Source organism: Denticeps clupeoides, chromosome 19, assembly GCF_900700375.1.
Source record: "Denticeps clupeoides chromosome 19, fDenClu1.1, whole genome shotgun sequence".
In the NCBI taxonomy this organism is placed as follows: Eukaryota; Metazoa; Chordata; class Actinopteri; order Clupeiformes; family Denticipitidae; genus Denticeps; species Denticeps clupeoides.
In genome coordinates, this window is record NC_041725.1 from 19,379,061 (window position 1) to 19,405,909 (window position 26,849).

At 52.1% G+C, this 26,849-nt stretch overlaps 2 protein-coding genes and 1 long non-coding RNA gene across 8 annotated transcripts; 1 reads left to right on the plus strand and 2 right to left on the minus strand.

Annotated features, from left to right (window-relative positions):
- Window positions 1-393: 393 nt before the first annotated feature.
- LOC114769338 (protein crumbs homolog 1-like) lies at window positions 394-11,255 on the plus strand. Of its 3 annotated transcripts, none has more exons than XM_028962264.1 (10): window positions 394-627; window positions 1,834-2,388; window positions 4,203-5,114; window positions 5,795-6,348; window positions 6,810-6,975; window positions 7,294-8,218; window positions 8,885-8,932; window positions 9,011-9,133; window positions 9,206-9,332; window positions 10,010-11,255. In XM_028962264.1, exons 1-10 carry the CDS (start codon window positions 549-551, stop codon window positions 10,226-10,228), a joined length of 3,708 nt encoding a protein of 1,235 aa, XP_028818097.1. In that variant the 5' UTR covers window positions 394-548; the 3' UTR covers window positions 10,229-11,255. The 3 variants fall into 3 exon arrangements, with proteins under 3 accessions (XP_028818097.1, XP_028818098.1, XP_028818099.1); XM_028962265.1 differs by having other exon boundaries at window positions 395-627; window positions 9,809-10,144; XM_028962266.1 differs by lacking the exons at window positions 394-627; window positions 1,834-2,388 and adding an exon at window positions 3,311-3,639.
- LOC114769365 (uncharacterized) lies at window positions 2,496-3,643 on the minus strand. The gene is made up of 2 exons (XR_003743208.1): window positions 3,225-3,643; window positions 2,496-3,104 (listed from the first exon to the last, which is right to left on the minus strand). It is a non-coding gene; the product is annotated as an uncharacterized LOC114769365 (long non-coding RNA).
- On the minus strand, window positions 5,672-25,543 carry scyl3 (SCY1-like, kinase-like 3). 4 transcript variants are annotated; one of them, XR_003743206.1, is made up of 14 exons: window positions 25,156-25,326; window positions 24,791-24,992; window positions 24,531-24,716; window positions 24,340-24,453; window positions 22,726-22,782; window positions 22,543-22,645; window positions 22,357-22,468; window positions 20,922-20,999; window positions 19,033-19,172; window positions 13,248-13,429; window positions 12,823-12,994; window positions 12,605-12,745; window positions 11,457-12,518; window positions 5,672-6,379 (listed from the first exon to the last, which is right to left on the minus strand). XR_003743206.1 is itself a non-coding variant. In XM_028962273.1 (14 exons), the coding sequence occupies exons 2-14, from the start codon at window positions 24,953-24,955 to the stop codon at window positions 11,746-11,748; spliced, it is 2,145 nt and encodes a 714-aa protein (XP_028818106.1). In that variant the 5' UTR covers window positions 24,956-24,992; window positions 25,156-25,326; the 3' UTR covers window positions 11,379-11,745. The 4 variants fall into 4 exon arrangements, 3 of the variants coding, with proteins under 3 accessions (XP_028818106.1, XP_028818104.1, XP_028818103.1); XM_028962273.1 differs by lacking the exon at window positions 5,672-6,379 and having other exon boundaries at window positions 11,379-11,814; window positions 11,893-12,518; XM_028962271.1 differs by lacking the exons at window positions 5,672-6,379; window positions 25,156-25,326 and adding an exon at window positions 25,461-25,543 and having other exon boundaries at window positions 11,379-12,518.
- Window positions 25,544-26,849: the final 1,306 nt, after the last annotated feature.

A 26,849-nucleotide genomic window follows, 5' to 3' on the forward strand; every position in this document is an offset into this window, starting at 1 on the left:
TCCGTGTGGCGATGTTCGGTAACGATTAACGGCACAAGCATACACTGAACATTAAAATGGATTATCTAAATTTGAAGACATCTCTTTTTTCTTAATTGTTTCATTTCAACACACTTCAGGCAACGCCTAATTTAACCTACCGGCTGGTAGTAGCCTAGTGTGTAACACACTCGCCTATGAACCAGAAGACCCAGGTTCGAACCCCACTTACTACCATCGTGTCCCTGAGCAAGACACTTAACCCTGAGTGTCTCCAGGGGGGGACTGTCCCTGTAACTACTGACTGTAAATCGCTCTGGATAAGGACGTCTGGTAAACGCAAACATGCACATTCATGCAGAGTTCAGTTTATGAAGTAAAAAGCTGTTGCTGCTGGGGAAATGGGACTGGTATTCGATTGAAAAAGAAACGTGATAAAGATCCGCCCTCCAGCCTGACTGTATTCCCTGCAGCAGCAGCAGGAGCCGCAGCTCTTGTGTGAAGCAGCATGTGAAGCGGCGCGCCGCCGCATCTCTCGCATCGCCGCGCCTCCAGGATGCTTCCTCGGCATGGACGCCCCTGCGCTGCCCTCCCCGGGCTTCGGGATTAAATCCCTGCTCCTCCTGGCGCTGGCCGTGTGGACGGAAGGTGAGGAAGATTTTCGTAAAACTCGTTACTTCGTGCTGCTGCTTCGTGATGGATGGATCTGATCTGCCCGTCCACGAGTTTGGAAAAAAGAAGTAAATATGAACCTGGTTGCATGATCAATACTGTGGTTAAACGTGTGTTGATTTATTCCATCTTTATTAGATCTTTACCAGGGGCACCATACCACACTAAATATGTGTAAATGCACACAAGACTCTTTTTTTTTTTGGGCCTGTGTGGGTGCTTTGTGTGAATTTTCCATGTTCTTTTTCATGTGGTATGTGCAACTTGTGAGATGATCACACCCCATCACTAAAAAGCATTAGGTCTCGACACGGATATGAAGGTATGTAGTTGATTGAGCCCAATAGAAAGCCAGAGGCGAGTAATGAGCGTCACTAATAATCCGGTGGCTCTCGTCTGTGCGTGTGTCCAGTCGAGATGGTGATGGACCTCAGAAGCTCTGCTGAGATCCACGCAGACAAGGGAGATGCGTGCATTCGCAGCGTCGTGAGCATTTCTGATGCGTCGCACGTCTGCTGTCAATATCTTCACATCATATCATATCAGGGGGTGGTAGTAGCCTGGCAGGTAACAGGTTCGAACCCCACTTACTACCATCGTGTCCCTGGGCAGGACACTTAACCCTGAGTGTGTCCAGGGGGGGACTGTCCCTGTAACTACTGACTGTAAGGCGCTCTGGATAAGGGCGTCTGGTGATGTCTGATATTGTAAATATCAAACCTGTTACGCCAGTCGTTTCTGTGATAAAAACGTGTGGTCTTTGGCTGATGAGGCTCTCTGAAATTCCTCTTTCATAATCATACCAACACCGCAGCGCGGGGGGCGGGGCTACGCTCCCAATCTCGCTGATCATCCATCATTGACATGCAGAACACACGGCGTGGAGCACAAAGCCGAGTTATCAGCTGCTGTGCAGGCGGTGGCGCGGACCTGAATGGACGCACGGTGCCACAAATGACTGACTTCTGTCTGCGGGCCGTCCCCATGGCAGCCGCAAGTGTTGAACCGGTTGCCATGGTGGCGCAATGTGGTGCTTTGTGTTGCGCTGTGAGCCAATCAGAGGCACGAGAATCAAGGACAAACTAATTCTAGCCCCTTTCATTGGCTCATCTAACATGAATTCTATCATATTCTAATTTTTAATAATGTAGAAACACTAAAACGCTGCCTGTTTGTCTTTAGGGGTCTCTTCACCGTGGGCTTCATCCCTCTGCTTGTCGAAGCCATGCCAGAACGGCGGCATGTGCCACGAGGTTCCGTCAGGCTACCTGTGCCAGTGCCAGTCTGTGGGGCCCGCCCTCCCGGACCAGCGCTGTGGGGACCTGGGAAATGCCACCTGCACCCCCACCTCTGCCCGGGACCTGGCCTGTCAGTGTGCGGAGGGTCCGTCCGCCCGGTCACCGTGCCTGTCCCAGGTCCGGCTCTGTGCCCAGGTGTTCTGCGGAGCGGGGGGCACCGACTGCCGCCCCGCGCCGGGGTACCGCTGCTCCTGCGGGCCGGACCACGCAGGAAGGAGCTGCGAGAGCCCAGTCGACCCGTGTCACCCCAACCCCTGCCGGAACGGGGCCATCTGCAGGGGCCGCGGGGCGCGTCCCACCTGCTTCTGCGTGCCCGGCTTCCAGGGCAGGTACTGCGAGGTGGAGGTGGACGAGTGCGTCTCGCAGCCCTGCCTCAACGGCGCCACCTGCCTGAACCGGATCGGCAGATACCAGTGCGTCTGCAGGCCTGGATACGCAGGTGATTATTTACACAGGCCGAGCGGGACGGTCCCGGCAGAGACAGGCAGAGAGCTGCCAACGTTCCGATTGGTGCGTCAATTTTCTTTAAATCCCCAGACATAGATAAAGGTTCAAAAGGGGGCTCCTCTTTATTTTAACCGTGGACCAGTTCAGAGGTCAGGTTTTGACCGGCACGGCATCCCATAGTCCAGTGGTTCTTGGGGGGGGGGGGGCGCGAGTAGGATACAGGATGGGATCTTTGTTTGGATTCAGCGGATCTACTTTCGCTGCTAAAATACACCAAAACCGTCATCATTTTATCAAAACTGTAAGTGACTTAATATTATTAACTTGTTTGTCGAACTGTCATATGAAATCAGTGTCGAGCAGTGGGCAGAATTTCTATCTATCTATCTATCTATCTATCTATCTATCTATCTATCAATCGATTGATCGTGGTTTGGGGGGGGTTGACCCCTGCCATAGTCCATGTCCATCCAATTTTACTGTCTCTGACGTGAGCAGGTAGAAACTGCGAACTCCGCCTCCACGCGTGTCAGTCCCAGCCCTGCCTCAACAGGGGGCGTTGCCATGACGACCCCTCCGGCTTCTCCTGCACCTGTGCTGCCGGTTTCCAGGGCGACCTGTGTGAAGTAGGCGTCGGTGGGTGCGGCGAGCAGCCCCATTTCGTCCTGCCCTCTGTGTGGAGGGACGAGGCGTCTTCACCTGCGAGTGCTGGCCAGGTTCAGAGAGAGAGAGAGAGAGAGAGAGAGATTAAGAGCTTGCGTGCTGCGCCAGGTGGCCTCAGGCCACTAATTCCCCCCCCCAAGATGAGCTGCCGTCTTTTTCCCCCACCGGGTGCAGAAATAAGCGCCTATAGTTCCTGTGAAATAAAGCCACGTCCTGTGGCCCCGGACCAGGTCTCGAGGGGCCGCTGTGTGAGGTGTGCCAGTAGCCCCTGTCTCCACGGAGGCCTGTGCGGCGCCGACCCGGACTTCCCTGTGACCTACGACCCCCGGCAGGCTGCGGGGTACCAATGCAGGTGCCCGCCGGGACTCGCGGGTAACCTGTTCACCGGGACGGGGGCGGATTTACTTACGCAACCCCGGCCACGCCCGGCCCCTGCTGGACGCTGGCGTCTAAAATAAGACGCTCAGCCGTCATTAGTTTAATCCCCGGGTCTCGCCGCCGGAGCGGGACGGGGCACACCGAGCCGAGGCCATGGCCAGGTGGACGGCGTGGGCGCGGGCTCTGCTGCTTCTCGGTGCAGGTAACCCCCGTCTTGGTCCGTCCCCACGTCTCATCCGGTAATACCGTGGCCTCTTTCCAGAAAGCTGAAGGAAAAACTGCGTTGGGGTTCCATGTGACGTGTTGCGTGCGTTTATAACGAAACGGCGCTGTGAACAAGTGTGTATTAGGCCATCGTAGCTCAGAGTGACACGAGCGTCATTCGTGACGCGCGCTGCGTGGGTTAATCCGTTGATAATACCGACTTGGGGTGATCGATTCCGGGGTGTCCCGTGGGTGACGGCTCCACCTGCTTAAATAATATACTTTTAGTTTTACGGCTTCTACCGGACACCCTTATCCAGTAGTGACGGGGACAGTCCCCCCCTGTGGGACACGGTGGTAGTAAGTGGGGTTCGAACCTGGGATTTAAGCTACTTCCACCCTACAAGATGGCTCGTGCCGGGGTGCAACAATGGGTCAACAGATGAAATAAAATCGGTATTTTGTTGTGATGGCTCCAGAAGTAAAATATTGTACGGTTTTATTACATAATCGTGTCTTTTCTTGTTCTTTTTGGACGTGTTGGTTCTGTTTGTACCTCAGGCGCGTCCTGCCAGGAGGACGTGAACGAGTGTGACGCGTCACCGTGTCAGAATGGCGGCTCGTGCCAGAACACGCTGGGCGGTTACGTGTGTGTTTGTCCCCGCGACTACGGCGGCCAGGACTGCTCGGAGACGCTGGACGGCTGCGCGGGCCACGAGTGTCAGAACCGGGCGTCCTGCCGGCCGTTCCTGAGCGCAGGGACCCGCGGGTACGACTGCCTCTGCCCCCCCGGCTTCACCGGATCCCGTTGCCAGACCTCGACCACCTTCTCCTTCGAGAGGCGCGGCCACCTGCTCCTCCAGAGTCCGGTCCTGGACACCGAAGCCCCCTGCAACGTCACCCTGAGCTTCCGCACCGTGCTGCCGGACGCGGTGCTGTTCCAGCGCGGCGGTGGCGGCGGCGGCGGCGCTCTGCTCAGCCTGGAGCTTCGGCAGGGACGCCTGCGGCTCGGCCTGAACAGGGGGTCCCAGCTGAGCCTGGAGCTGTCCCCCGACGTGACGGACGGGCTGTGGCACGGCGCGCAGGCCGTGCTCGGCGACGGCTTCCTCGTGCTGACGCTGCTGGACGGAGGGTGCGAGGGCGGGGCTTGTGAGGCCGTCGCTCAGGTGGAGAGCGGCCCCGTGGCGCCGGACTCCGCCCTGCAGGACACGGTCATTGGGGGCGCGGCTGCGGACGGGGCTGGAGGCGTGGCTCGGCTTTTCATTGGCTGCCTGAGGGACGTGTTTGTGGACTCGCAGCTGATGGTGCCGGAGGATTGGCTGAGCAGCTCGGCGGTGAACGTCACGCTCGGCTGTGTCCATAGGGACCGTTGCCAGGACAACGCGTGCCAGAACGGCGGGGAGTGCGTGAACCTGTGGCAGACGTACCAGTGCAGGTGCCAGCGTCCCTACGAGGGTCTGAACTGCTCCGACGGTGAGAGACGTCATTAAAAAATCCTTCACCGGCTGTATCACTAAAGGAGGAACCAGAGAGATGAATGTTAATGTGGTCTGCATAGTCGTCTTAATTTTACTTTTAGTCCAGACTTTGCGTCCAGCTTTCATTTTAGTCTTTATTAGTCTTGGTCCCGTCCAGACGTATTTTCGTCTAGTCAAGTTTTAAAGCATTTTAGTCTCATTTTAGTCTTCTGTTTAACCCAGTCAGTATAGTACAAGTACCGAGTAGAACAGACAAAAACAACATTTTATTATTATATTTTTATATTATTGTTACCTTACAGAATACTCGATAAGTCCCCACATGCATTCTGAAATATTAATAATGCATGAACGGGACTGGAGGAAGGGACTGAATGGGAGACACAGGAAACAGAAAAACTGCATATAAATAATAACGTGATTAAGTGAGAGGAAATAACGTCTCGTTTTCGTCAATTAAAATGAAGAGACATTTTAGTCTAGTTTTTTAATTTAGAATCTAAACATATAAACATTTATATTACATGATATATTTCGTTATAGTTATAGTCACATGACCAGCATTTACATCTCGTTCTCATCACGTTTTTAAAAAAACGATATTTTACGAAAATGACACTGTGTTGAGTTTATGTCCTTTTCAGACTGGACGTAAATGGTCTCTGTCTCCTGCAGAGTACATCACAGCCCGCTTTGGGAACGAGGACCTGGAAAGCCACGCCGTCTTCAGAGTGGACAACTCGGACGACGAGGACGCGGTTGAGGTGTCCATGTTTCTGCGGACGCGGAAGACCGGTGGCCTTCTGCTGGTCCTGTCCAACAGCAGTGGTCAGTACCTGCGGGCGTGGCTGGAGCAGGGCCGCGTCAAGGTCCAGGCCGGCGGCTTAGAGAGCGTGCAGGCGTCCGCCTCGCTCAGTGACGGCGACGTCCACTTTGTGAGGGTGACGGTGACGCAGGGTCGGCTGACGCTGTTCCAGTCGGGACAGAGTCAAGGGTCCGTTATGGTCCAGCAGGTGCGGGTCCAGGCGGGGGACGCCGTCCATGTCGGCGGCTCGGCGGAGGCTGGACGGGCTTCTTCCTTTGGCGGACACTTCAAGGGCTGCGTCCAGGACCTGCAGCTCAACGGCCGCCGGCTGCAGTTCTTCCCGCTGGACGTCCCCGTGAGGTCGTACGCGCTGGAGCACATGAGCCACGTCACCGCAGGATGTCCAGGGGACGAGTCCTGTGCTGTAAGTCACACACTGTAGCGGCGACCTTTTCCTGAAGTGGACCGGTAAAGACGAAATCATAAAAAGTTAAACCATTTAATAAAGCAAAGGATCGGTACTATAGACTGAAACGGGACAATATTTACAGGTCTGTTTGGTAGACGGTGGTCTTTTAAAAGGGCCAGTGGTGGCCTAGCGGTTAAGGAAGCGGCCCCGTAAACAGAAGGTTGCCGGTTCGAATCCCGACCCGCCAAGGTACCACTGAGCAAAGCACCGTCCCCACACACTGCTCCCCGGGCGCCCGTCATGGTGCCCACTGCTCACTCAAGGTGATGGTTAAATGCAGAGGACACGTTTCACCATGACACCGTGTGCTGCGCTGCAGTGTCTCACCATGACAATCACTTCACAATTTAAAAATGTCACAATTTATTTGAGAAACAGTTTTAAAAAGATGATCGTGTCTTTTAAACTCCCCGCAGAAGAACCCCTGCCAGAACGGGGGCGCGTGCTACTCGGAGTGGGACGGCTTCAGCTGCTCCTGTCCCCCCAACACCTCCGGGCTGCGGTGTGAGGAGGTGCGGTGGTGTCAACTGTCCCCCTGCCCCGCCCAGGCCGCTTGCCAGACCCTCGCCACGGGCTACGAGTGTGAGTGTCCCCTGCGTCCCTCGCTCGAATTAAAGTCATTATGTCCATAATCAGATCATAATCAGGGTGATTTCATTAGTTATTAACCGGAACCAGACCAGATCGAAGATCACTTTTTCACTGCATGCTTTCGGGCTGCTTGATTATTAAAATAATCATGATTAATCATGAGCTCAGCACTTTTAATTACATGTTATTAAGGATTGTAGTAGGCTGAGTGTCTCCAGGAGGGGACTGTCCCTCTCACTACTGACTGGATAAATGGCGGAAATGTAAATGATTGGACGTGATTGGCGGGTACGTCTCTCATCTGGACAGGTATTTCCAACGCGACGTTTGAGGAGGGCGCGGCGCTGTCGTACCGGGGGAACGGCAGGATCGTCCGCAGCCTGACCAGCATCTCCTTCGCCATCCGCACCCGTAAACGCAACGCGGCCGTGCTGCACGCCGAGCGCGGCTCCGAGTTCGTGACGGTGTCGGTGCAGGACGGCCTGCTCTTCCTGGAGCTGCTGAGCGGCGTCGCCGCCGGCAACGCCACCAACGCCACCAGCCCGGTCAGCCTGAGCAGCCACCGGCCGGTCAGCGACGGCCTCTGGCACCACGCCGATTTCTTCATGGTCACGCCCTGGACGGAGGCGTCGCGCTGGACGCTGGTCCTGGACCAGCGCGAGGACCCCGCCTCCACGTCCGAGGCTGAGGGGGGCGGCCTGGACTTCCTGAGGGACGGGGTGGACGTCCTGCTGGGCGGCCTGGGTCCAGACGCCGGCTGGAATCTGGCCGGGTGCCTGAGTACGGTGGAGGTCGGGGGCATCGCGCTGCCGTACCACGACCCCTCTGACCTGGAGCTGCCCCGGCTGCAGGAGGAGCAGTTCCTCCGGACGTCCCCGGGCCCCGTCCTCGGCTGCCGGGGGTCCGGGGTGTGCGAGCCGGACCCCTGCCTGAACGGCGGCCGCTGCCGCGACCTCTTTAACCTCTACAGCTGCTCGTGCGGCGCGGGCTGGGCGGGGCCGCGCTGCGAGGTGAACGAGGACACCTGCGCGTCCCGGCCCTGCGTCCGCGGCCGCTGCAGCGTGAGGGGCCTGGCGTACGAGTGCGCGTGTCCCCCCGGCTACGCCGGCACCAACTGCGAGAAGCAGGCGGACGTGTGCGAGGGTCACGCGTGTGCCAACGGCGCCACCTGTCTGCATGGCATCAACAAGTACGCCTGTCTGTGCACTGAGAATTTCACCGGGCCCTGGTGCATGTGAGTCCTGCAGCATGCAAACCCATATCAGCTCATTTCTAAAAATTATTATTATATTATTATAATTATTACTATCATTTTTATTATTAAATATGCCTGTTTGTGCACTGAGAATTTCACCGGGCCCTGGTGCATGTGAGTCCTGCAGCATGCAAACCCATATCAGCTCATTTCTAAAAATTATTATTATATTATTATAATTATTACTATCATTTTTATTATTAAATATGCCTGTTTGTGCACTGAGAATTTCACCGGGCCCTGGTGCATGTGAGTCCTGCAGCATGCAAACCCATATCAGCTCATTTCTAAAATATCAACTAATGTTATGGCTGATTGATGAATAAACCTACAGTTCATTATTACTATTAATATTAATATTATTATTATTATTAGGACAAGGCAGGTGACTGTTTCGCTAACATAACATGCGCTTAATGACTAGAAAATATTCCTGAGCTGGGGCTCGGTGGCGTAATGGATACGGCATCAGCCCCCGGAGCTGGAGATTGTGGGTTCAAGTCCCACCTGGATCGCATCTTAATCATCGTTTCGGGAAAAAGTCCTTTCTGTAGTTTAATCACCGTCTACGGAAACCGAGTGAGAATTGCTGGTGCCGCTTTGGATAAAAGTAAAATATTTTGATTGGTTTTTCTCTCTCGGCAGAGACAAGGTTGAGGAGATTCCGTGGTACATCGTGGACGCGGGGACCAAGTGAGTAATAGGATTATTGTAATTATGCGCGTGTTCCCGTTGTCTTCGCCCTCTGGATGTGGCGCTGTCCTCCCCCAGGCGTCCCAAGCTCCCGGTGTCCGTCTGCGGGGACGAGCGGAGGAACTACACCTGCTTCAACGGGGGTAACTGTTCGGCGACAGACCTGTCATGTGACTGCCCGCCGGGCTTCACGGGCCACCGGTGAGCGATGAGCGCGTTGTCCCCACCCCGGCGTGACGCCGCCATAACGGCCGCGCCTTTTTGCGTGTGCAGGTGCCAGCAGGAAGTGGACGAGTGCAAGTCCAACCCCTGCCTGAACGGGGGCTACTGCCGCAACCTCCTGGACCGCTTCCAGTGCGTGTGCGACCTGAGCTTCGCCGGGGACGTCTGCCAGATCGACGTAAGCGACGTTTACTTTTACGTGGCCCTGCTGCTGTGGCAGAACCTCTTCCAGCTGCTGTCCTACCTCGTCCTGCGGCTGGACGACGAGCCGGCGGTGGACTGGGGCGAGGACGACTGACTGACTGACTGTGTGTGTACCATGTCTCCGTCCTCTGCTGTCCCCCGCGGTGCCTTATGCTCGTTTTACTACATGCTGCGGATTAATAATCATATACAGACAGACTCATCACATTTCCATCTTCGTCTTCATCTTGCTATTTAAATTCATTACATTTCTATCTGTCCTTCATAACTGTCACCAACTAACACTGTGATCAGAAACATCGTTTCTTTGTCACATTGCCATTTTTGTCACCTGTCTTGTGTGATTTTCCTGTCGGTCTTCATCTTCAAATAAACGTCGTCTCTCTCATTGGATCCGTTGTCTGTCGTCTCACTGTCACCTGTCAATCACGTCAACCGCGCCATCAACAGGAAGTGTTGGCCAGCGTTGGGAGGTCCAGAATGTCAGGTTGTTAATTATCTTCAGTTCTGGTCATGATGGTCATGATGGTCATGGTAAGAGTGTGAATATGGCAGCTGGAGGACTTTAAAGAGGAGACGGAAGGTGGGTGGTAGAACCATTTCTTCTCTAGAATGTCGCATGTAGGACTCACTCTGTGACCTCCTCGACAGCTCAGCGCAGAGAGCGTGACCTCTGACCTCTCCCTGCCCGTCGGCCTGGTCTCCGTGGTCCTGCTCCTGGTCATGCTGGCCTCGGCAACGGTGCTGCTGCTGGTGTTGCGCCGCCGCGCCACGCGAGGCACCTACAGCCCCAGCCGCCAGGAGAAGGATGGATCGCGCATGGAGATGTGGAACATCACGGAACCGCCGCCTGCGGAGAGGCTCATCTGAGGACCCATCAGCCTGGACTAGCAGTTCATCCACTGGCCGCTGCCATCAAAACCATGAAGGACGTTCTACTGACCTGAATAAGCCTCAACGTTTCAAGCGGAAATGGCAGCTACAGTCAGCAGGAAGGCCCTGGTTTTTATAGCGCTGTTTAATAGTAATATTTAATGATCGAACCGGCTAAAAACGAAATGAAACCAGTTCAGATTAAAATTAGGATTTTTTTTTTTTTTAAATCAATGGCGAAATAGTAGAAATATGGAGTCAGGCATGATGCACAATCACTTCGTGCCCAAACATGAACATGACAAAAAACTGTTCAGATCAACAGTGCAGATGAGGAAACAGTTTAGAAACTTTCCTCATTTCCAACAAAAATAAAGACGCTGGAATGTAAAATAAGGAGGTGAAAATTTACATCTCGCTCTGATAAAGAGTTTCAGAGAACGGAGCTGTCACTCAAATACCTGCTGGCCAATGAGGCGAAGCTCCGCCCACAGAAGGGTGCTAGTGGCCTAGCGGGTAACACACTCGCCAATGAACCAGAAGACCCAGGTTCAAACCCCACTTACTACCATCGTGTCCCTGAGCAAGACACTTAACCCTGAGTGTCTCCGGGGGGGACTGTCCCTGTCACTACTAATTGTAAGTCCAACTGAATTCTCAGACAACGACTAATAAGCAGCAGCGAAATTTAAAATAAAAAGAGAGATCTAACCAATTACAACCTCTTATTTTACATTTCAGCGTCTTTTTTTTGGGTTGAGATTTGGAAAGTTTTGTTTCCAATTTTTTCAATAAATTTGATTGAATTGAAAATGGCTGCTGTACCGGAGCCAGACAGAGGGGGCGCTAGACCTGCGGCCTCTTCGCTTTTTAGAAATGTTTGTGTGTGTGTGTTTTTAACAGTCAGGTACGTGTAAAAATAGTCGGTGTTTGATGATGTCGCTTATTTTTATAATGGTTTTAATTTATTGCCTCCTCTGGAGGGGGCGCTCTTCCAGTCTGTAATAAACCCCGTAGAAACCAAGAAGCTCGTCTTTTTGATTAATTTGACATAACCCAGTGATGGTTACATCTGTTGTCGTAAGAGTTCTTTTTGTCGATCAGTTCATAAATATTAATGCACCTATAATCAGCAACACCGTACTGCTGAACATCAAAGCATAAAACGTTTATTTCCACCAGCAATCGAAAAAATAAAAATAAATTAATTTCATCTCCCGCTCACCCTCAACCCCTGAGAGAAGGACCACTCGACTCTTCTGGACGAGGAAGGTGGCACAACGCAAGCGTGGAAACTTGCGGCCGTCCACCCTGCTGCAGATGTTCTCCGTCAGGTCCTCTCTCAGGGGGATCCCTTCGGCGCCCCCTACAGTTTGAGTGCGTAAGTGCAGCAGGTGTAAAGTAGAAGGGACTCGTCTCCGCTCAGAACTCCTGACCGGTGGTGTCTCAGCCTGAATGGCAGCGATGGGACGTCCTCCTGATTGGCAGTTTGAGGTTTGGCTTTCACCGCGACGTCACAGTCTGTCCCCTCCGAACTCGTCCCAGTTGAGGTCGTCCGTGTCGCCCCAGCCCTCGCTGTCCACCTGCAGGACACGGAGAAAAAGCAGCCCCGTAAATGACAGGTTAGCGGCACGTGCCATTGTTCGGTCTGTGACGGTCACCTCGGCGCTCTCGGCGGCGGCGAACTTGGTGGCGAGCGCCAGCGTCTCTCTGGACGGCGCCGGACACGACGGCTTGATGTCGGGAACCATGTCGGCGAAGAAGTCCAGCTCGGGGTCGCGCTCCTGCCTCTTCTTCACCGCGATGGTGAACTCTTCGCCCAGCCCGCTGACTTTGGGCTTCGCGTTGCGGGCGTCGCCGCCGTCTCTCGCCTGCTCCCAGCCTACATCCCATGATGCATCGCGGCTGGGTGGCGCTGCTACTGTTTTGGGGGCAGAACTGAGCTTCAGTGCCTTTGATGTCAGGGCTGCTCCTGATTGGCTGGCCACAGACTCGTTCTTTGGCGAAGGTGCGGATGGCGACTGGTCCGACGCCGCCACCTCGTCGTCTTCAAAGTCGTCCCAGGGCTCCTCCTCTTCTGGCCGGTGTCCCTCGCCGCTGGTGTCCTGTGGGCCGTCCACGGGAGTTCGGATGGTGATCTGGACCTCGTCCGCGTCGCTCCAGTCTGGCCAGTCTTCTGCCACGCCCCCGGCCCGCCCGGGAGCCACGCCTCCTCTGCCGTCCTCCTGACCCGTCTCTCTCTGCTGTCTGAAGCCATTCAGGGGTAAAGCCACACCCCTACTGATCACTGAGGGTAACACGCGACGACGGAATTATTGACACGCCCATACCACAGAAAACAAATTCACCAGCCAACCGCGCCCCTCACAACACCTGAACCGGAGCCCGGGGCCGTCATGGCCTCCAGGTGGCGTCCCTCAGCAGGGGGTTCGGGGAAAAGCTTGAGCCCTTTGGAGGGCTGAGACAGCTGGGGGGACGGCTGGGACGAGACGCCCACAATGTGCACCGGAGATGCTGTGGAGGCAGACACACCGTTACCCACAATGCCTCAGTAACCCAGGGACAGTGGGAACGCCGAGGCGGGCACTCACTCTCCGGCGTGACCTCGGCAGACTTGCTGAAGTTGGGCGTGGTCCGTTTGAACACCTTGCTCCTCTCCCCGCCCACCACCACCTGGGCGCCAAGCAGCGGGACCAGAACAGCCAGACTCTGCAGCGTCATGGCAACCAACGAATCGCTGGTGTCACGCATTCCCAGCAGCACCTGCAGGAAGATCAGCACATGCTCAAACGCAGCTGCTGATTAAACGAAGGAAATGGTGGTGAGAAGTACCACACTCGCCAATGAACCAGAAGTCCCAGGTTCAAATCCCACTTACTACCATCGTGTCCCTGAGCAAGACACTTAACCCTGAGTGTCTCCAGGGGGGGACTGTCCTGTAACTACTGGTAGTAAGTCACTCTGGATAAGGGCGTCTGGTAAATGGAAATGGAGTGGGTTCTCCAAGGTTCCGCACCTGAGGCAGTACATGGTTCCTGAGCTCCTCGTGCGAGAAGAACGTCGCGAAGACGTGGAGCTGCGACAGCAGAACCATCCGGACGTGCTCCTCGTTCACCTTGAAGAGCTTCAGGAGCTGAGGGAGGACGCAGCGGCGATATGAAGTCTCCGACAGGAGACAGTCGTCCCCGGCGGCGCGGTCTGGGAATGAGAGAGAAGGTTGTTATTCACGTACCAGATCCTTTCATGTACTTCTGTGCGGTGAGTGTACGTGTCTACATGTAAATATCTCACTCTGAAGAGTCGTGCGTGCGTGTAGGTGAGCGTGCGCGTGCAGGTGTGTGCAGGTGAGCGTGTAGGTGCGCGCGTGTAGGTGCGTAGGTGAGAGTGCAGGTGTGCGTGCGTGTACGTGTAGGTGTGCGTGCGCGTACGTGTGCGTACGTGTGCGTGTACGTACGTGTACATGTGCGTGCGTGTAGGTGTGCGTGCGTGTACATGCGTGTAGGTGTACATGCGTGTAGGTGTAGGTGTGCGTGCAGGTGCGCGTGCAGGTGAGCATGCGTGCGTGCGTGTAGGTGCGTGTGTCTCTGTGTAGGTGTGTGTAGGTGAGTGTGTCTCTGTGTAGATGTGTGTAGGTGTGTGTGTAGGTGTGTGTGTAGGTGTGTGTAGGTGAGTGTGTGTGTAGGTGTGTGTAGGTGCGTGTGTCTCTGTGTAGGTGTGTGTAGGTGAGTGTGTAGGTGTGTGTAGGTGAGGGTGTAGGTGTGTGTGTGTAGGTGCGTGTGTCTCTGTGTAGATGTGTGTAGGTGAATGTGTAGGTGTGTGTGTAGGTGTGTGTGTCTCTGTGTAGGTGTGTGTGTAGGTGTGTGTGTGTCTGTGTAGGTGTGTGTGTCTCTGTGTAGGTGTGTGTGTAGGTGAGTGTAGGTGTGTGTGTAGGTGAGTGTAGGTGAGTGTGTCTCTGTGTAGATGTGTGTAGGTGAATGTGTAGGTGTGTGTGTAGGTGTGTGTGTGTCTCTGTGTAGGTGTGTGTGTAGGTGCGTGTGTAGGTGCGTGTAGGTGCGTGTGTCTCTGTGTAGGTGCGTGTAGGTGCGTGTGTCTCTGTGTAGGTGTGTGTAGGTGAGGGTGTAGGTGTGTGTGTGTAGGTGCGTGTAGGTGAGTGTGTCTCTGTGTAGATGTGTGTAGGTGAATGTGTAGGTGTGTGTGTAGGTGTGTGTGTCTCTGTGTAGGTGTGTGTGTCTTTGTGTAGGTGTGTGTGTCTCTGTGTAGGTGTGTGTGTAGGTGAGTGTAGGTGTGTGTGTAGGTGTGTGTAGGTGAGTGTGTCTCTGTGTAGATGTGTGTAGGTGAATGTGTAGGTGTGTGTGTAGGTGTGTGTGTGTCTCTGTGTAGGTGTGTGTGTAGGTGCGTGTGTAGGTGTGTGTAGGTGCGTGTGTCTCTGTGTAGGTGTGTGTAGGTGCGTGTGTCTCTGTGTAGGTGTGTGTATAGGTGCGTGTGTCTCTGTGTAGGTGTGTGTATAGGTGCGTGTGTCTCTGTGTAGGTGCGTGTAGGTGAGTGTGTCTCTGTGTAGGTGTGTGTAGGTGAGTGTGTCTCTGTGTAGATGTGTGTAGGTGAATGTGTAGGTGTGTGTGTAGGTGTGTGTGTGTCTCTGTGTAGGTGTGTGTGTGTAGGTGCGTGTGTAGGTGCGTGTAGGTGCGTGTGTCTCTGTGTAGGTGCGTGTAGGTGCGTGTGTCTCTGTGTAGGTGCGTGTAGGTGCGTGTGTCTCTGTGTAGGTGCGTGTAGGTGCGTGTGTCTCTGTGTAGGTGCGTGTAGGTGAGTGTGTCTCTGTGTAGGTGCGTGTAGGTGAGTGTGTCTCTGTGTAGGTGCGTGTAGGTGAGTGTGTCTCTGTGTAGGTGCGTGTAGGTGAGTGTGTCTCTGTGTAGATGTGTGTAGGTGAATGTGTAGGTGTGTGTGTGTAGGTGAGTGTAGGTGCGTGTGTCTCTGTGTAGGTGAGTGTGTAGGTGCGTGTGTAGGTGCGTGTGTCTCTGTGTAGGTGAGTGTGTAGGTGCGTGTGTAGGTGCGTGTGTCTCTGTGTAGGTGTGTGTGTAGGTGAGTGTAGGTGTGTGTGTAGGTGTGTGTAGGTGAGTGTGTCTCTGTGTAGATGTGTGTAGGTGAATGTGTAGGTGTGTGTGTAGGTGTGTGTGTGTCTCTGTGTAGGTGTGTGTGTAGGTGCGTGTAGGTGCGTGTGTCTCTGTGTAGGTGCGTGTAGGTGCGTGTGTCTCTGTGTAGGTGTGTGTAGGTGAGGGTGTAGGTGTGTGTGTGTAGGTGCGTGTAGGTGAGTGTGTCTCTGTGTAGATGTGTGTAGGTGAATGTGTAGGTGTGTGTGTAGGTGTGTGTGTCTCTGTGTAGGTGTGTGTGTCTTTGTGTAGGTGTGTGTGTCTCTGTGTAGGTGTGTGTGTAGGTGAGTGTAGGTGTGTGTGTAGGTGTGTGTAGGTGAGTGTGTCTCTGTGTAGATGTGTGTAGGTGAATGTGTAGGTGTGTGTGTAGGTGTGTGTGTGTCTCTGTGTAGGTGTGTGTGTAGGTGCGTGTGTAGGTGTGTGTAGGTGAGTGTGTCTGTGTAGGTGTGTGTAGGTGCGTGTGTCTCTGTGTAGGTGTGTGTATAGGTGCGTGTGTCTCTGTGTAGGTGTGTGTATAGGTGCGTGTGTCTCTGTGTAGGTGCGTGTAGGTGAGTGTGTCTCTGTGTAGGTGCGTGTGTCTCTGTGTAGGTGTGTGTGTCTCTGTGTAGGTGCGTGTAGGTGAGTGTGTCTCTGTGTAGGTGTGTGTAGGTGAATGTGTCTCTGTGTAGATGTGTGTAGGTGAATGTGTAGGTGCGTGTAGGTGCGTGTGTCTCTGTGTAGGTGCGTGTAGGTGCGTGTGTCTCTGTGTAGGTGCGTGTGTCTCTGTGTAGGTGCGTGTAGGTGCGTGTGTCTCTGTGTAGGTGCGTGTAGGTGCGTGTGTCTCTGTGTAGGTGCGTGTAGGTGCGTGTGTCTCTGTGTAGGTGCGTGTAGGTGAGTGTGTCTCTGTGTAGGTGCGTGTAGGTGAGTGTGTCTCTGTGTAGGTGCGTGTAGGTGAGTGTGTCTCTGTGTAGATGTGTGTAGGTGAATGTGTAGGTGTGTGTGTGTAGGTGAGTGTAGGTGCGTGTGTCTCTGTGTAGGTGAGTGTGTAGGTGCGTGTGTAGGTGCGTGTGTCTCTGTGTAGGTGAGTGTGTAGGTGCGTGTGTAGGTGCGTGTGTCTCTGTGTAGGTGTGTGTGTAGGTGAGTGTAGGTGTGTGTGTAGGTGTGTGTAGGTGAGTGTGTAGGTGCGTGTGTAGGTGCGTGTGTCTCTGTGTAGGTGTGTGTGTAGGTGAGTGTAGGTGTGTGTGTAGGTGTGTGTAGGTGAGTGTGTCTCTGTGTAGATGTGTGTAGGTGAATGTGTAGGTGTGTGTGTGTCTCTGTGTAGGTGTGTGTGTAGGTGCGTGTGTAGGTGCGTGTAGGTGCGTGTGTCTCTGTGTAGGTGCGTGTAGGTGCGTGTGTCTCTGTGTAGGTGTGTGTAGGTGAGGGTGTAGGTGTGTGTGTGTAGGTGCGTGTAGGTGAGTGTGTCTCTGTGTAGATGTGTGTAGGTGAATGTGTAGGTGTGTGTGTAGGTGTGTGTGTCTCTGTGTAGGTGTGTGTGTAGGTGTGTGTGTCTCTGTGTAGGTGTGTGTGTCTCTGTGTAGGTGTGTGTGTAGGTGAGTGTAGGTGTGTGTGTAGGTGTGTGTAGGTGAGTGTGTAGGTGTGTGTAGGTGAGTGTGTCTCTGTGTAGATGTGTGTAGGTGAATGTGTAGGTGTGTGTGTAGGTGTGTGTGTGTCTCTGTGTAGGTGTGTGTGTAGGTGCGTGTGTAGGTGTGTGTAGGTGAGTGTCTCTGTGTAGGTGCGTGTAGGTGCGTGTGTCTCTGTGTAGGTGCGTGTAGGTGCGTGTGTCTCTGTGTAGGTGCGTGTAGGTGCGTGTGTCTCTGTGTAGGTGCGTGTGTCTCTGTGTAGGTGCGTGTGTCTCTGTGTAGGTGCGTGTGTCTCTGTGTAGGTGCGTGTGTCTCTGTGTAGGTGCGTGTGTCTCTGTGTAGGTGCGTGTGTCTCTGTGTAGGTGCGTGTGTCTCTGTGTAGGTGCGTGTGTCTCTGTGTAGGTGCGTGTGTCTCTGTGTAGGTGCGTGTAGGTGAGTGTGTCTCTGTGTAGGTGCGTGTAGGTGAATGTGTCTCTGTGTAGATGTGTGTAGGTGAATGTGTAGGTGTGTGTAGGTGCGTGTGTCTCTGTGTAGGTGCGTGTAGGTGCGTGTGTCTCTGTGTAGGTGCGTGTAGGTGCGTGTGTCTCTGTGTAGGTGCGTGTAGGTGCGTGTGTCTCTGTGTAGGTGCGTGTAGGTGCGTGTGTCTCTGTGTAGGTGCGTGTGTCTCTGTGTAGGTGCGTGTAGGTGCGTGTGTCTCTGTGTAGGTGCGTGTAGGTGCGTGTGTCTCTGTGTAGGTGCGTGTAGGTGCGTGTGTCTCTGTGTAGGTGCGTGTGTCTCTGTGTAGGTGTGTGTAGGTGCGTGTGTCTCTGTGTATGTGCGTGTAGGTGCGTGTGTCTCTGTGTAGGTGTGTGTAGGTGCGTGTGTCTCTGTGTAGGTGTGTGTAGGTGCGTGTGTCTCTGTGTAGGTGCGTGTAGGTGCGTGTGTCTCTGTGTAGGTGCGTGTAGGTGAGTGTGTCTCTGTGTAGGTGCGTGTAGGTGAGTGTGTCTCTGTGTAGATGTGTGTAGGTGAATGTGTAGGTGTGTGTGTGTAGGTGAGTGTAGGTGCGTGTGTCTCTGTGTAGGTGAGTGTGTAGGTGCGTGTGTAGGTGCGTGTGTAGGTGCGTGTGTCTCTGTGTAGGTGCGTGTGTAGGTGAGTGTGTAGGTGCGTCTGTAGGTGCGTGTGTCTCTGTGTAGGTGCGTGTGTAGGTGAGTGTGTAGGTGCGTGTGTAGGTGCGTGTGTCTCTGTGTAGGTGCGTGTGTAGGTGAGTGTGTGTAGGTGAGTGTGTAGGTGCGTGTGTAGGTGCGTGTGTAGGTGAGTGTGTGTAGGTGCGCGTGTAGGTGCGCGTGTAGGTGAGTGTGTGTAGGTGAGTGTGTAGGTGCGGGTGTAGGTGCGTGTGTCTCTGTGTAGGTGCGTGTGTAGGTGCGTCTGTAGGTGCGTGTGTCTCTGTGTAGGTGCGTGTGTAGGTGAGTGTGTGTAGGTGCGTGTGTAGGTGCGTGTGTAGGTGCGTCTGTAGGTGCGTGTGTCTCTGTGTAGGTGCGTGTGTAGGTGCGTGTGTAGGTGCGTGTGTAGGTGCGTGTGTAGGTGCGTGTGTAGGTGTGTGAGTGTGTAGGTGTGTGAGTGTGTAGGTGTGTGCGTGTGTAGGTGCGTGTGTAGGTGCGTGTGTAGGTGCGTGAGTGTGTAGGTGTGTGAGTGTGTAGGTGAGTGTGTAGGTGTGTGAGTGTGTAGGTGAGTGTGTGTAGGTGTGTGAGTGTGTAGGTGCGTGTGTAGGTGCGGGTGTAGGTGCGTGTGTAGGTGCGTGTGTAGGTGCGTGTGTAGGTGCGTGTGTAGGTGCGTGTGTAGGTGCGTGTGTAGGTGCGTGTGTAGGTGCGTGTGTGTAGGTGCGCGTGTGTGCGTATCGCTCTCGTCACCATACAGGAACGCCGCTGCTTCCCCACGTTTCCTTTGGCTCTACTCCTCGCCCGTGTAATCGGGACTGTTTGCAGTCGCCGGCTTATCAGCACGACTAGCGGCGCCTCAGGGGACACGAGGTCGGGGGGTGACGCCGGGGTCAGGACGGGGACGAGAGCATCGGGGGACGCACCTTTCTTGGGCCGCAGAAGGTGGGGCAGGAAGCTCTTGACGGCGGTGGGCTCAGCAAACACCAGGGAGTTCAGCAGCTTAGGAACCAAGCGAGCAGCAATGAGGTCCTCTGGGAGACCCTGGACACGATCCAGCAGGAACCTGGACCACAGCGCAGGACATGAACTGAGCAGCCGTGCAGGTGGAAACCCAGACACTCCTGCAGAAATACCCGCATCCGAAACCACGCCTACCTGCTGCACCACGCCGAGGAGCAGCTTCTTCAAAAGATTTATATTTACAGCGTTTACCAGGCGCCCTTATCCAGAGTCGGTAGTCACAGGGACAGTCCCCCCCCTGGAGACACTCAGGGTTAAGTGTCCTGCTCAGGGACACGATGGTAGTAAGTGGGGTTTGAACCCGGGTCTTCTGGCCAAAACGAGTGGTGTAACGTCCATAATCTGAGCGGAGTGAAGTTAGCAGTGTGTTCTGTATTTGACATTGACAGGTCTTCACTGGATTCTTCTGCTCTTCTCTTACTCATTAAACAAACACGTAGAAACCTCCACTTTTTTTTTTTTTTTTTTATTTAGGGCCTTGCTGCGCTTTTAACTCATTTTCCCCCTAATCTCCCACAGTAAATTTCCTAATAAAGGAAATATTATCTTATCATATGCAACATTTCAAAATAAAGGCTCCAAATTGAAAGGTAGATATTAAATATGCATTAATATAGCGCCTTTCATCTTGGGGTCAAACTACATGTAAATCATGTACAGTACAGACCAAAAGTTTGGACACCTTCTCATTCGACGTGTTTTCTTTATGTTCATGACCATTTACGTTGGTAGATTCTCACTGAAGGCATCAGAACTATGAATGAACACATGTGGAGTTCTGTACTTAACAAAAAAAGGTGAAATAAGTGAAAACATGTTTTATATTCTAGTTTCTTTGCTCTGGTTACTGCTTTGCACACTCTTGGCATTTTCTCGATGAGCTTCAAGAGGTCGTCACCTGAAATGCTTCTCCAACAGTCTTGAAGGAGTTCCCAGAGGTGTTTAGCACTTGTTGGTCCAGCTCACCCCAAACCATCTGGATTGGGTTCAGGTCCGGTGACTGTGGAGGTCAGGTCTCCACTTTTTGTTAAGTACATAACTTCTCATAATGCTCGCCGGGGACCTGTCATGGTGCCCACTGCTCACCAAGGGTGATGGTTAAATACAGAGGACACATTTCACTGTGTCACCGTGTGCTGTGCTGCAGTGTCTCACAATGACAATCACTTCACTTTCACATCATGCCCTCTTTACACTTGTGAAAGCCATGGATAACAGGGTAAGGGTTTGAGGCTTTATTTTGAAACTTTGCATATTGTCAAAAGCACAGCGAGTGGAAGAGCAGCTGTATTATTCTAATTTTCACAATTTATCAGGTGCAGCAATTGAAAAGCTGACTGTATGGAGAGCCCTCACCTGCAGCCAGTGGAAAAAACCTTTTTATTGAGAAGGTCTCTTCCACTAAGTCTCTGTGTGTGTGTGTGTGTGTGTGTGTGTGTGTGTGTGTGTGTGTGTGTGTGTGTGTGTAAGATTAATGTCTGTTAGGACCCACAGCTAACTTTACTAAGGTCAACACCTTTATGGGGCAGTTGTTCAAATAATATCATTTTTTTCTATAATTGCAGATTTGCACAATAAATATTCTATGTTCACGCTGAATGATTATACAACTTCCTGCTGCAGTGGACACGTTACACTTTCAAAAATGTTTTAAATTTACAGATCAAATTATATCGTGCAATGTATACCGTCTGCAGTCTATGGTGCAATTTATATCGCAATAAGCATTTTGTTCCATATCACACAGCCCTAAGGTGAGCTGGATTAAAACTAGTAACACACACATACTCACTTAAAGAACTCGTTCTTCTCTTCCTCGGTCTTCAGAGTTAGACTCTTCAGGAAGTTCACAATGTCCAGGAAGTCATTTCTGCAGGAACCACAGAAACGACACGAGCAGAGCTGGCGTAATTATACAAAAAAAAAAAATGTTCTTAATGGACCACAGACTGACTGTATGGAGAGCCCTCGCCTGCAGCCTGTGGAAATACCTTTTTTTTATTGAGAAGGTCTCTTCCACTAAGTCTCAAATCTCTCCATCTTTCCCCTCAATCTCTGTCCCTGTTCCCTGCCTTGCTCTCTTTGAAAGGGTTGAACCTGTGACCTCGTCCTCTCGACAGGAGATTGTTGGTCATCTGAAGCCTGCAGGTCCCTCCTCGACTGAATAAAGAGGTGTTGCCTACAGCTGGACCTTAAACATACAGCAGTCCTAAAATTCAGTCCTACAGTCCTTTCAAACTACAGGCCCTTCGCTAAACTACCTTTTATTTCTAAAATCCTTGAAAAGATCCACAGCCAACTGATGTTTTGCTTTTTCAATCTGGCTTTAAATCCTTAGATAGCACCGAGTCGGCCCTTTAAAAGGTTTTTAATGACATGCTTTTAGCTACTGACTCTTGTGTTGTTCTTGTGCTTTTAGATTTGACAGCTGCATTTCATACAGTGGATCATGCCATTTTAATCTCATTTGGAGCAGTGGGTGGGTATCATGGGCACGGCACTGGGGTGGTATTCAGCAGAGCAAATGTTTTTTTGACAGTTTTGCCGACCGTGCGTCGTCCCCCAATCCTCTTCTGTGTGGTGTCCCACAGGGCTCAGTTCTTGGCCCCCTCCTCTTTTCTTTGTAATTACTCATTCTTGATTTTATACTCAGAAAACATGGGATCAAATTTCACTTTTATGCTGATGACTGCCAGATCTACATGCCCCTCAAGAAAACAGGCACATGCTCTGTTCAGCCATTACTTAGATATCTTGATGACATAAAAGCCTGGATGGCTCTTAACATTTTAAAATAAAAAGTCTGAGGTGATGGCTTTTTGCTTTTTCAATCATGCATCTCCAGATCACTGTAACATATTTGCATCCTTTTTACCAGACGCCGGTTACAGGGACAGTCCCCCCCTGGAGACACTCCCCTGGGTTAAGTGTCTTGCTCAGGGACACGATGGTAGTAAGTGGGATTTGAACCTGGGGTTTTGTGCTCTTCTCGTTTACAGGTCCACAACCACCCTAGTAGCCTATGTTCAGTCTCCTAAACTCTAGAACTACCCACCCAAAAACCCCCAACTTCCTCATTCTGGATTATTTAAACCCCTCCAGTCAATACGAGACACTCTCATGTATACAAGCGAGATCCCTCAGGACCACGCCCACTACACCCACCAACACGCAGATTCGTTAATGATGTGTGGGATCACGCTGGAAAAGCGTCAGGCCGGACCCACCTGAAGAACTCGTGGGTCAGCAGCGAGCTGAGAGGGAGGCGGCACGCAGGGTCAGAGGTCAACAGGCCGGCCCGCAGCATACTCGTCAGACTCTTGGAGAGTTCCTCAGAGACTGAAACGTGGAGAACAGCGGGTGAGGAAAAATCATCTCGAGTTGTCGTCGTCTCCAAAGTGGCCGGAACTGACCGTGACCCTGAAGCAGCGGCAGCAGCGTCTCCACCATCACCCCGAAAGAGAAGGCGTCCCGAGCGTGAGCGTGGTGATCCGGCAGCGTCCTAAAGTCCTCCACCTAAGAACGAGCATCAGCACGATAGTGAAAGGTGGCGCGGCAAATTGTGCACAGTACCAGTGGTGAAGGTGACCCTCTACCTTCTCCTCAGGTGGGACGGCGCCGCTCTCTCTCACCATCCGGATGCTGCCGAGGAACTGGGGGGGGACATAAAGCGCCCGGTAAGATGGACAGGTTCATTAATAACTTCTGAGAGAGAGAGAGACGGGCTGTACTCTGGCCAGATATTTCATGCCGCAACCACTGATATGAGGAATCCATTATCAGCACAACCCTCGTCTACAGTCAAACACTTCCTGCTCCGCTAGAGAGAGAGAGACAACGCTTCAGAACCGTCACCGTTTCGTACGAAATGTACAAAGTACAAATGTACTTTTTTTTGGGGGTTCAACAATATTTTTATTGATATTTTTTTAACAGGGATATAACAGGGTAAAAATGTAAAATTTCAATATACTGTAAATTTTATAACCCCCTAATAAACCCCACCCCTCCCTGACTCCAAGCCAGTTTTACATGCATAAGAAAGGCAGGATGCCAGGCATTTAAAGAATAAAAAAAAAAAAAAAAAAAGCGAAAAGGAAACAGACAGACAAACAATTAAATAAGAAGGGAATCAAACTATAAATATATATACATAAAAAGAGCGAAGGAAGGCCCCCCCACTCCTGTTCAAATTTCAAGTCTGAATAACGGATTGAGTAGGGCATAATATCTCAGAGCCGCTGGGCGTGAGCTTGTTATTCATGACATGAGAACATCATCTCCCTGCCAGATTGGCTTGATTACATAGTTATCAGTTTTGTGCTCGGACATGTTTTTTTTTTTTTGGTCTGGAATCTGCTCATGCTGAACGGCGTCCCTGCGAGGGCATTAATGAGTCCCCTCATAAGATGTTCAAAACCGGCCACCGAGTCTGTAATTCTTCTATGGTCGTGGACCGTTAGACTGTGTGTGTGGAAGAGAGAGGTTACACATCCATTAGCACAATGCAGGATCCATAAGTGCAGATCTACTCACGGTGTTTCAGAAGCTTATCACATCAAACCCATCCATTTGAAATCATAAATCATTAATCAAGCAACAGAGAGAAGTTTAAAGGTCCCCTGTTATGAGATTTATTTGCTTTTATATCGGTCTTGTTGGTCCCTTAATTCCATATCTGAAGTCTCTTTCCAAAATTCAGCCACTTTGATCCAGTCCCACAATGAGATTTCCCAGGACGCACCATTTCACCGCCTGTAGCTTTAAATGCTAATGAGGAGGAGAGAGGCGGGACGAGGAGGAGAGCGGCCTATAGAAGTTGAGGAAGCATTCGCAGAAATGACGTAGTCAACACCATCCACAATATTTGGTGCAGACAGGAAGTCGTGTAACCGTTTTCCAGAAAAAATAAAATGAACCCGCCGAGTCTCACGTTACGGAACTAAAAAAATTATGAGGAAAAAAAAAAAAAAGCATGAGAAGCAGGAGATAACCTTTCCCCTTATGACATCATAAGGGGACAAATTACAGATCCGACCGTCTGAGCTGCCGCTCTCTGTACGGTGAGGCCACTGCAGGACCAGACAGGCTCGGGGAACTCGTATTAATGTTAAATAAAGTCGCATTTTCATGACAGGGGACATTTAAAGAACAGTCGGGTCGTTTAAAGGTGATTTTTTGATCTAAAAACCGGGAATCGGCGGTCTCACCTCCGGCGTCGCCTCTGAGAACTTGCAGACCGTCTCCATGCCGCCGAGCTTCCAGTGGCCGTCCTCACTGACGAACACAGACGACATGCAGACGTTGTTGTGGCTCGACTGGCCCTGCGGTGACACAAACACACAGCCGTCACACGTCAGGACTCTCCAACTGCAGGATTTTTCTGCGTCCGCGTCCGTACCCGGTCGTGCAGGAACACCAGCGCCTGCAGAAGGTCGTAGAGGCCGGCGCAGATCTCCTCTGGACTCAGGCCGTCCAGCAGCCGCTCCAGAGGCTGGACTCGCTCCGTCACGAGGTGGACGCCGCCGTCCTGCAGCGAGCAGGTCAGGAAGCGCAGCAGACAGGGGTGGCGGAGCGTCTTCAGGTGCTGCCGACAGAAGAGCGAGTGAGACGGTGGCCGTGGCCCCGGTGGCGGCGACGCCTCGGACCCAGGGCTCCTACCTTGGCCGCCTTCTTCACCTTGTCCTCGTTCCCCTGCTTGTGGACGAAGACGGAGGCGGCCTTGCCGTCCTGCAGCAGGGCGGAGAACATGGTGATGCCGGACGGGAGCGTCAGCAGCTGCTCCTCCAGCACCACGCCCCGCAGGGCGCTGCTCTCCGAGCCCATGGTCGCCTGGGGGGTCACCTGGGGGTCGCCGGTCAGCCTGTCGGCAGAAGAACGTTATTAACCGGAACACTTATTACGATCATCACAGCAGATTATTATTAAAAAAACGGCCGCTGCTGGTTCCGAGCCCGGCGTTTCGTTCGTTTCTTTCCGGCGTTTCGTTGGCGGTAAACACCGAGCGCCCGTCCCGCCGCCGTCACCTGATCGCGGGAAGTTACTCCTCCATCGTTTTCATCGCGGTCGCCGGCAGACCGGCGGCGGCGTCATTGCGCCCGCTGTCGACGCGACCGCGTCGTCTCTTTACGCCGATAAAAAAGCGCCGTTTCGGTGTCGCGGGATTCCTCGGCGCACGAGCGCGGCTCCTTCTTCCGGTATCCGGAAGCGACCATTCGACCGGCCAGCCGCGGGGGTGTTCGCGGCTTTACAAAATGTGAAATATTCATCTATTCGAGACCAAGTCCTACACGGGGGTTATAACCTCGGAGTTAGGAGACTCGGTTTGTACCGGATGAAGGTAAAGCGCGTATATTTCCCCTCTCCTGGTCTTCTTCGGCAGTCGAGTGTAATGGTCGCCGCCGTGGTGGTGTGACAGGGCGCAGGTGAGCCGAGTCGAGCCGAGGTTAGCCGAAGTTTCACCGAGCCGTAGATCTGCGACCAGCGCAAATGACGTGTCGCTAATGAGCTGAGACACTGTTATTCAGCTGGCAGGGGACATAAAATATTAACACCAAATAGAATAATATGACCAGGATTACTAATGATATTTACTTAAGTAACGCATCAACTTCCATATCTGTCTTTTTCTCATTTCACACTGCAATATCCATCATATGTTTAACGTCAGGCTGTCAGGAAACTCAACTCCCTCCCGGCTCTGCCCCCACTCCCCTCACTCCCCTCTTCTGCTCCACAAACTTTCTGAACCCTAACACACACAAACTGACCATGCACCAGTCACTCTGTGCAGCTTTGGTCTGCCAACTACCTCACTTGTCACTTTGTCACTTTAAACTTACCTCTGCTGCACTACATGGTTTTGCACTCTCCACCATGTGCCCTTATTTCTATATGGTGTTTTTAAAATTGTATATTGTGTTTTTTTATTGTATTTATACCTTTGTAATCAATGTTACTGTTTTGTATTTAATGTTACTTGTAAGCACCATGGGTCTGAGAGTAATGTAATTTCAATTCTCTGTATGTCCTGTACATGTGGCAGAATTGACAATAAAGCTGACTTTGACTTTGACATATGTTTTTTTATTATACTTGTACAGTGACAGTATTGTACAGTACAGTATTGTATGTTGTTTTGAGAATCTGTTTATTGTATACTAATACTGTAACACAACACTCTCACTTTTTCAAATCATTAATCTAATTAATGTCATTTTACGATACCTGTCCCAGTAATTTATTATTTATTCTTTTTTTTTCTGCACTATTACTGATGTTCTGTTATTTCTCTTGTTGCTTTTAGGACAAAAGAATTCCCCTGAATCTGAATAAATAAAGTTTTTTTCAAAATTGTCTAAATTTTCAATAGACCAAAATCCCCAATGTACACCAAACTCTCTCTCTCTCTCTCTCTCTCTCTCACACACACACACACACACACTCCCACACACACAGACAGAAAATGAGAACCCCCCTGCCAGAATCCCAGTCTCTCACACACTCCCACTAATCATATTTTCAGTTGTTATGTCACCGTTATGTCTTCTTATTAGGAGTGAGGAGTTCTTTTTTTCTGTCACTCTCTCTTTACTGTGACACACTGAATGAAAGAAAGGCTGCTTTGTTGCTTCAGACATGACCTCAGCTGCCGACTCCCTGTCCCCCCGTCGTCTCATCAGACTTCTCATCAGTGGGCTGGACATGCCGGCCAGACACC

What these genes read in the sequence shown, in the direction of transcription:
- LOC114769338 (XM_028962264.1), top strand. Translation starts at nt 549, where the DNA reads ATGGACGCCCCTGCGCTGCCCTCCCCGGGCTTCGGGATTAAATCCCTG. An exon ending in CTGCAGGCCTGGATACGCAG is followed by an intron (nt 2,389 to 4,202) that starts GTGATTATTTAC and finishes TTTGTACCTCAG; the next exon opens with GCGCGTCCTGCCAGGAGGAC. An exon ending in CCTCGCCACGGGCTACGAGT is followed by an intron (nt 6,976 to 7,293) that starts GTGAGTGTCCCC and finishes TCATCTGGACAG; the next exon opens with GTATTTCCAACGCGACGTTT.
- scyl3 (XM_028962271.1), bottom strand. Translation starts at nt 24,955, where the DNA reads ATGGGCTCGGAGAGCAGCGCCCTGCGGGGCGTGGTGCTGGAGGAGCAG. An exon ending in TCTCAGAGGCGACGCCGGAG is followed by an intron (nt 22,783 to 24,339) that starts GTGAGACCGCCG and finishes GTCCCCCCCCAG; the next exon opens with TTCCTCGGCAGCATCCGGAT. An exon ending in TGCCGAGGTCACGCCGGAGA is followed by an intron (nt 12,746 to 12,822) that starts GTGAGTGCCCGC and finishes CTGCCTCCACAG; the next exon opens with CATCTCCGGTGCACATTGTG.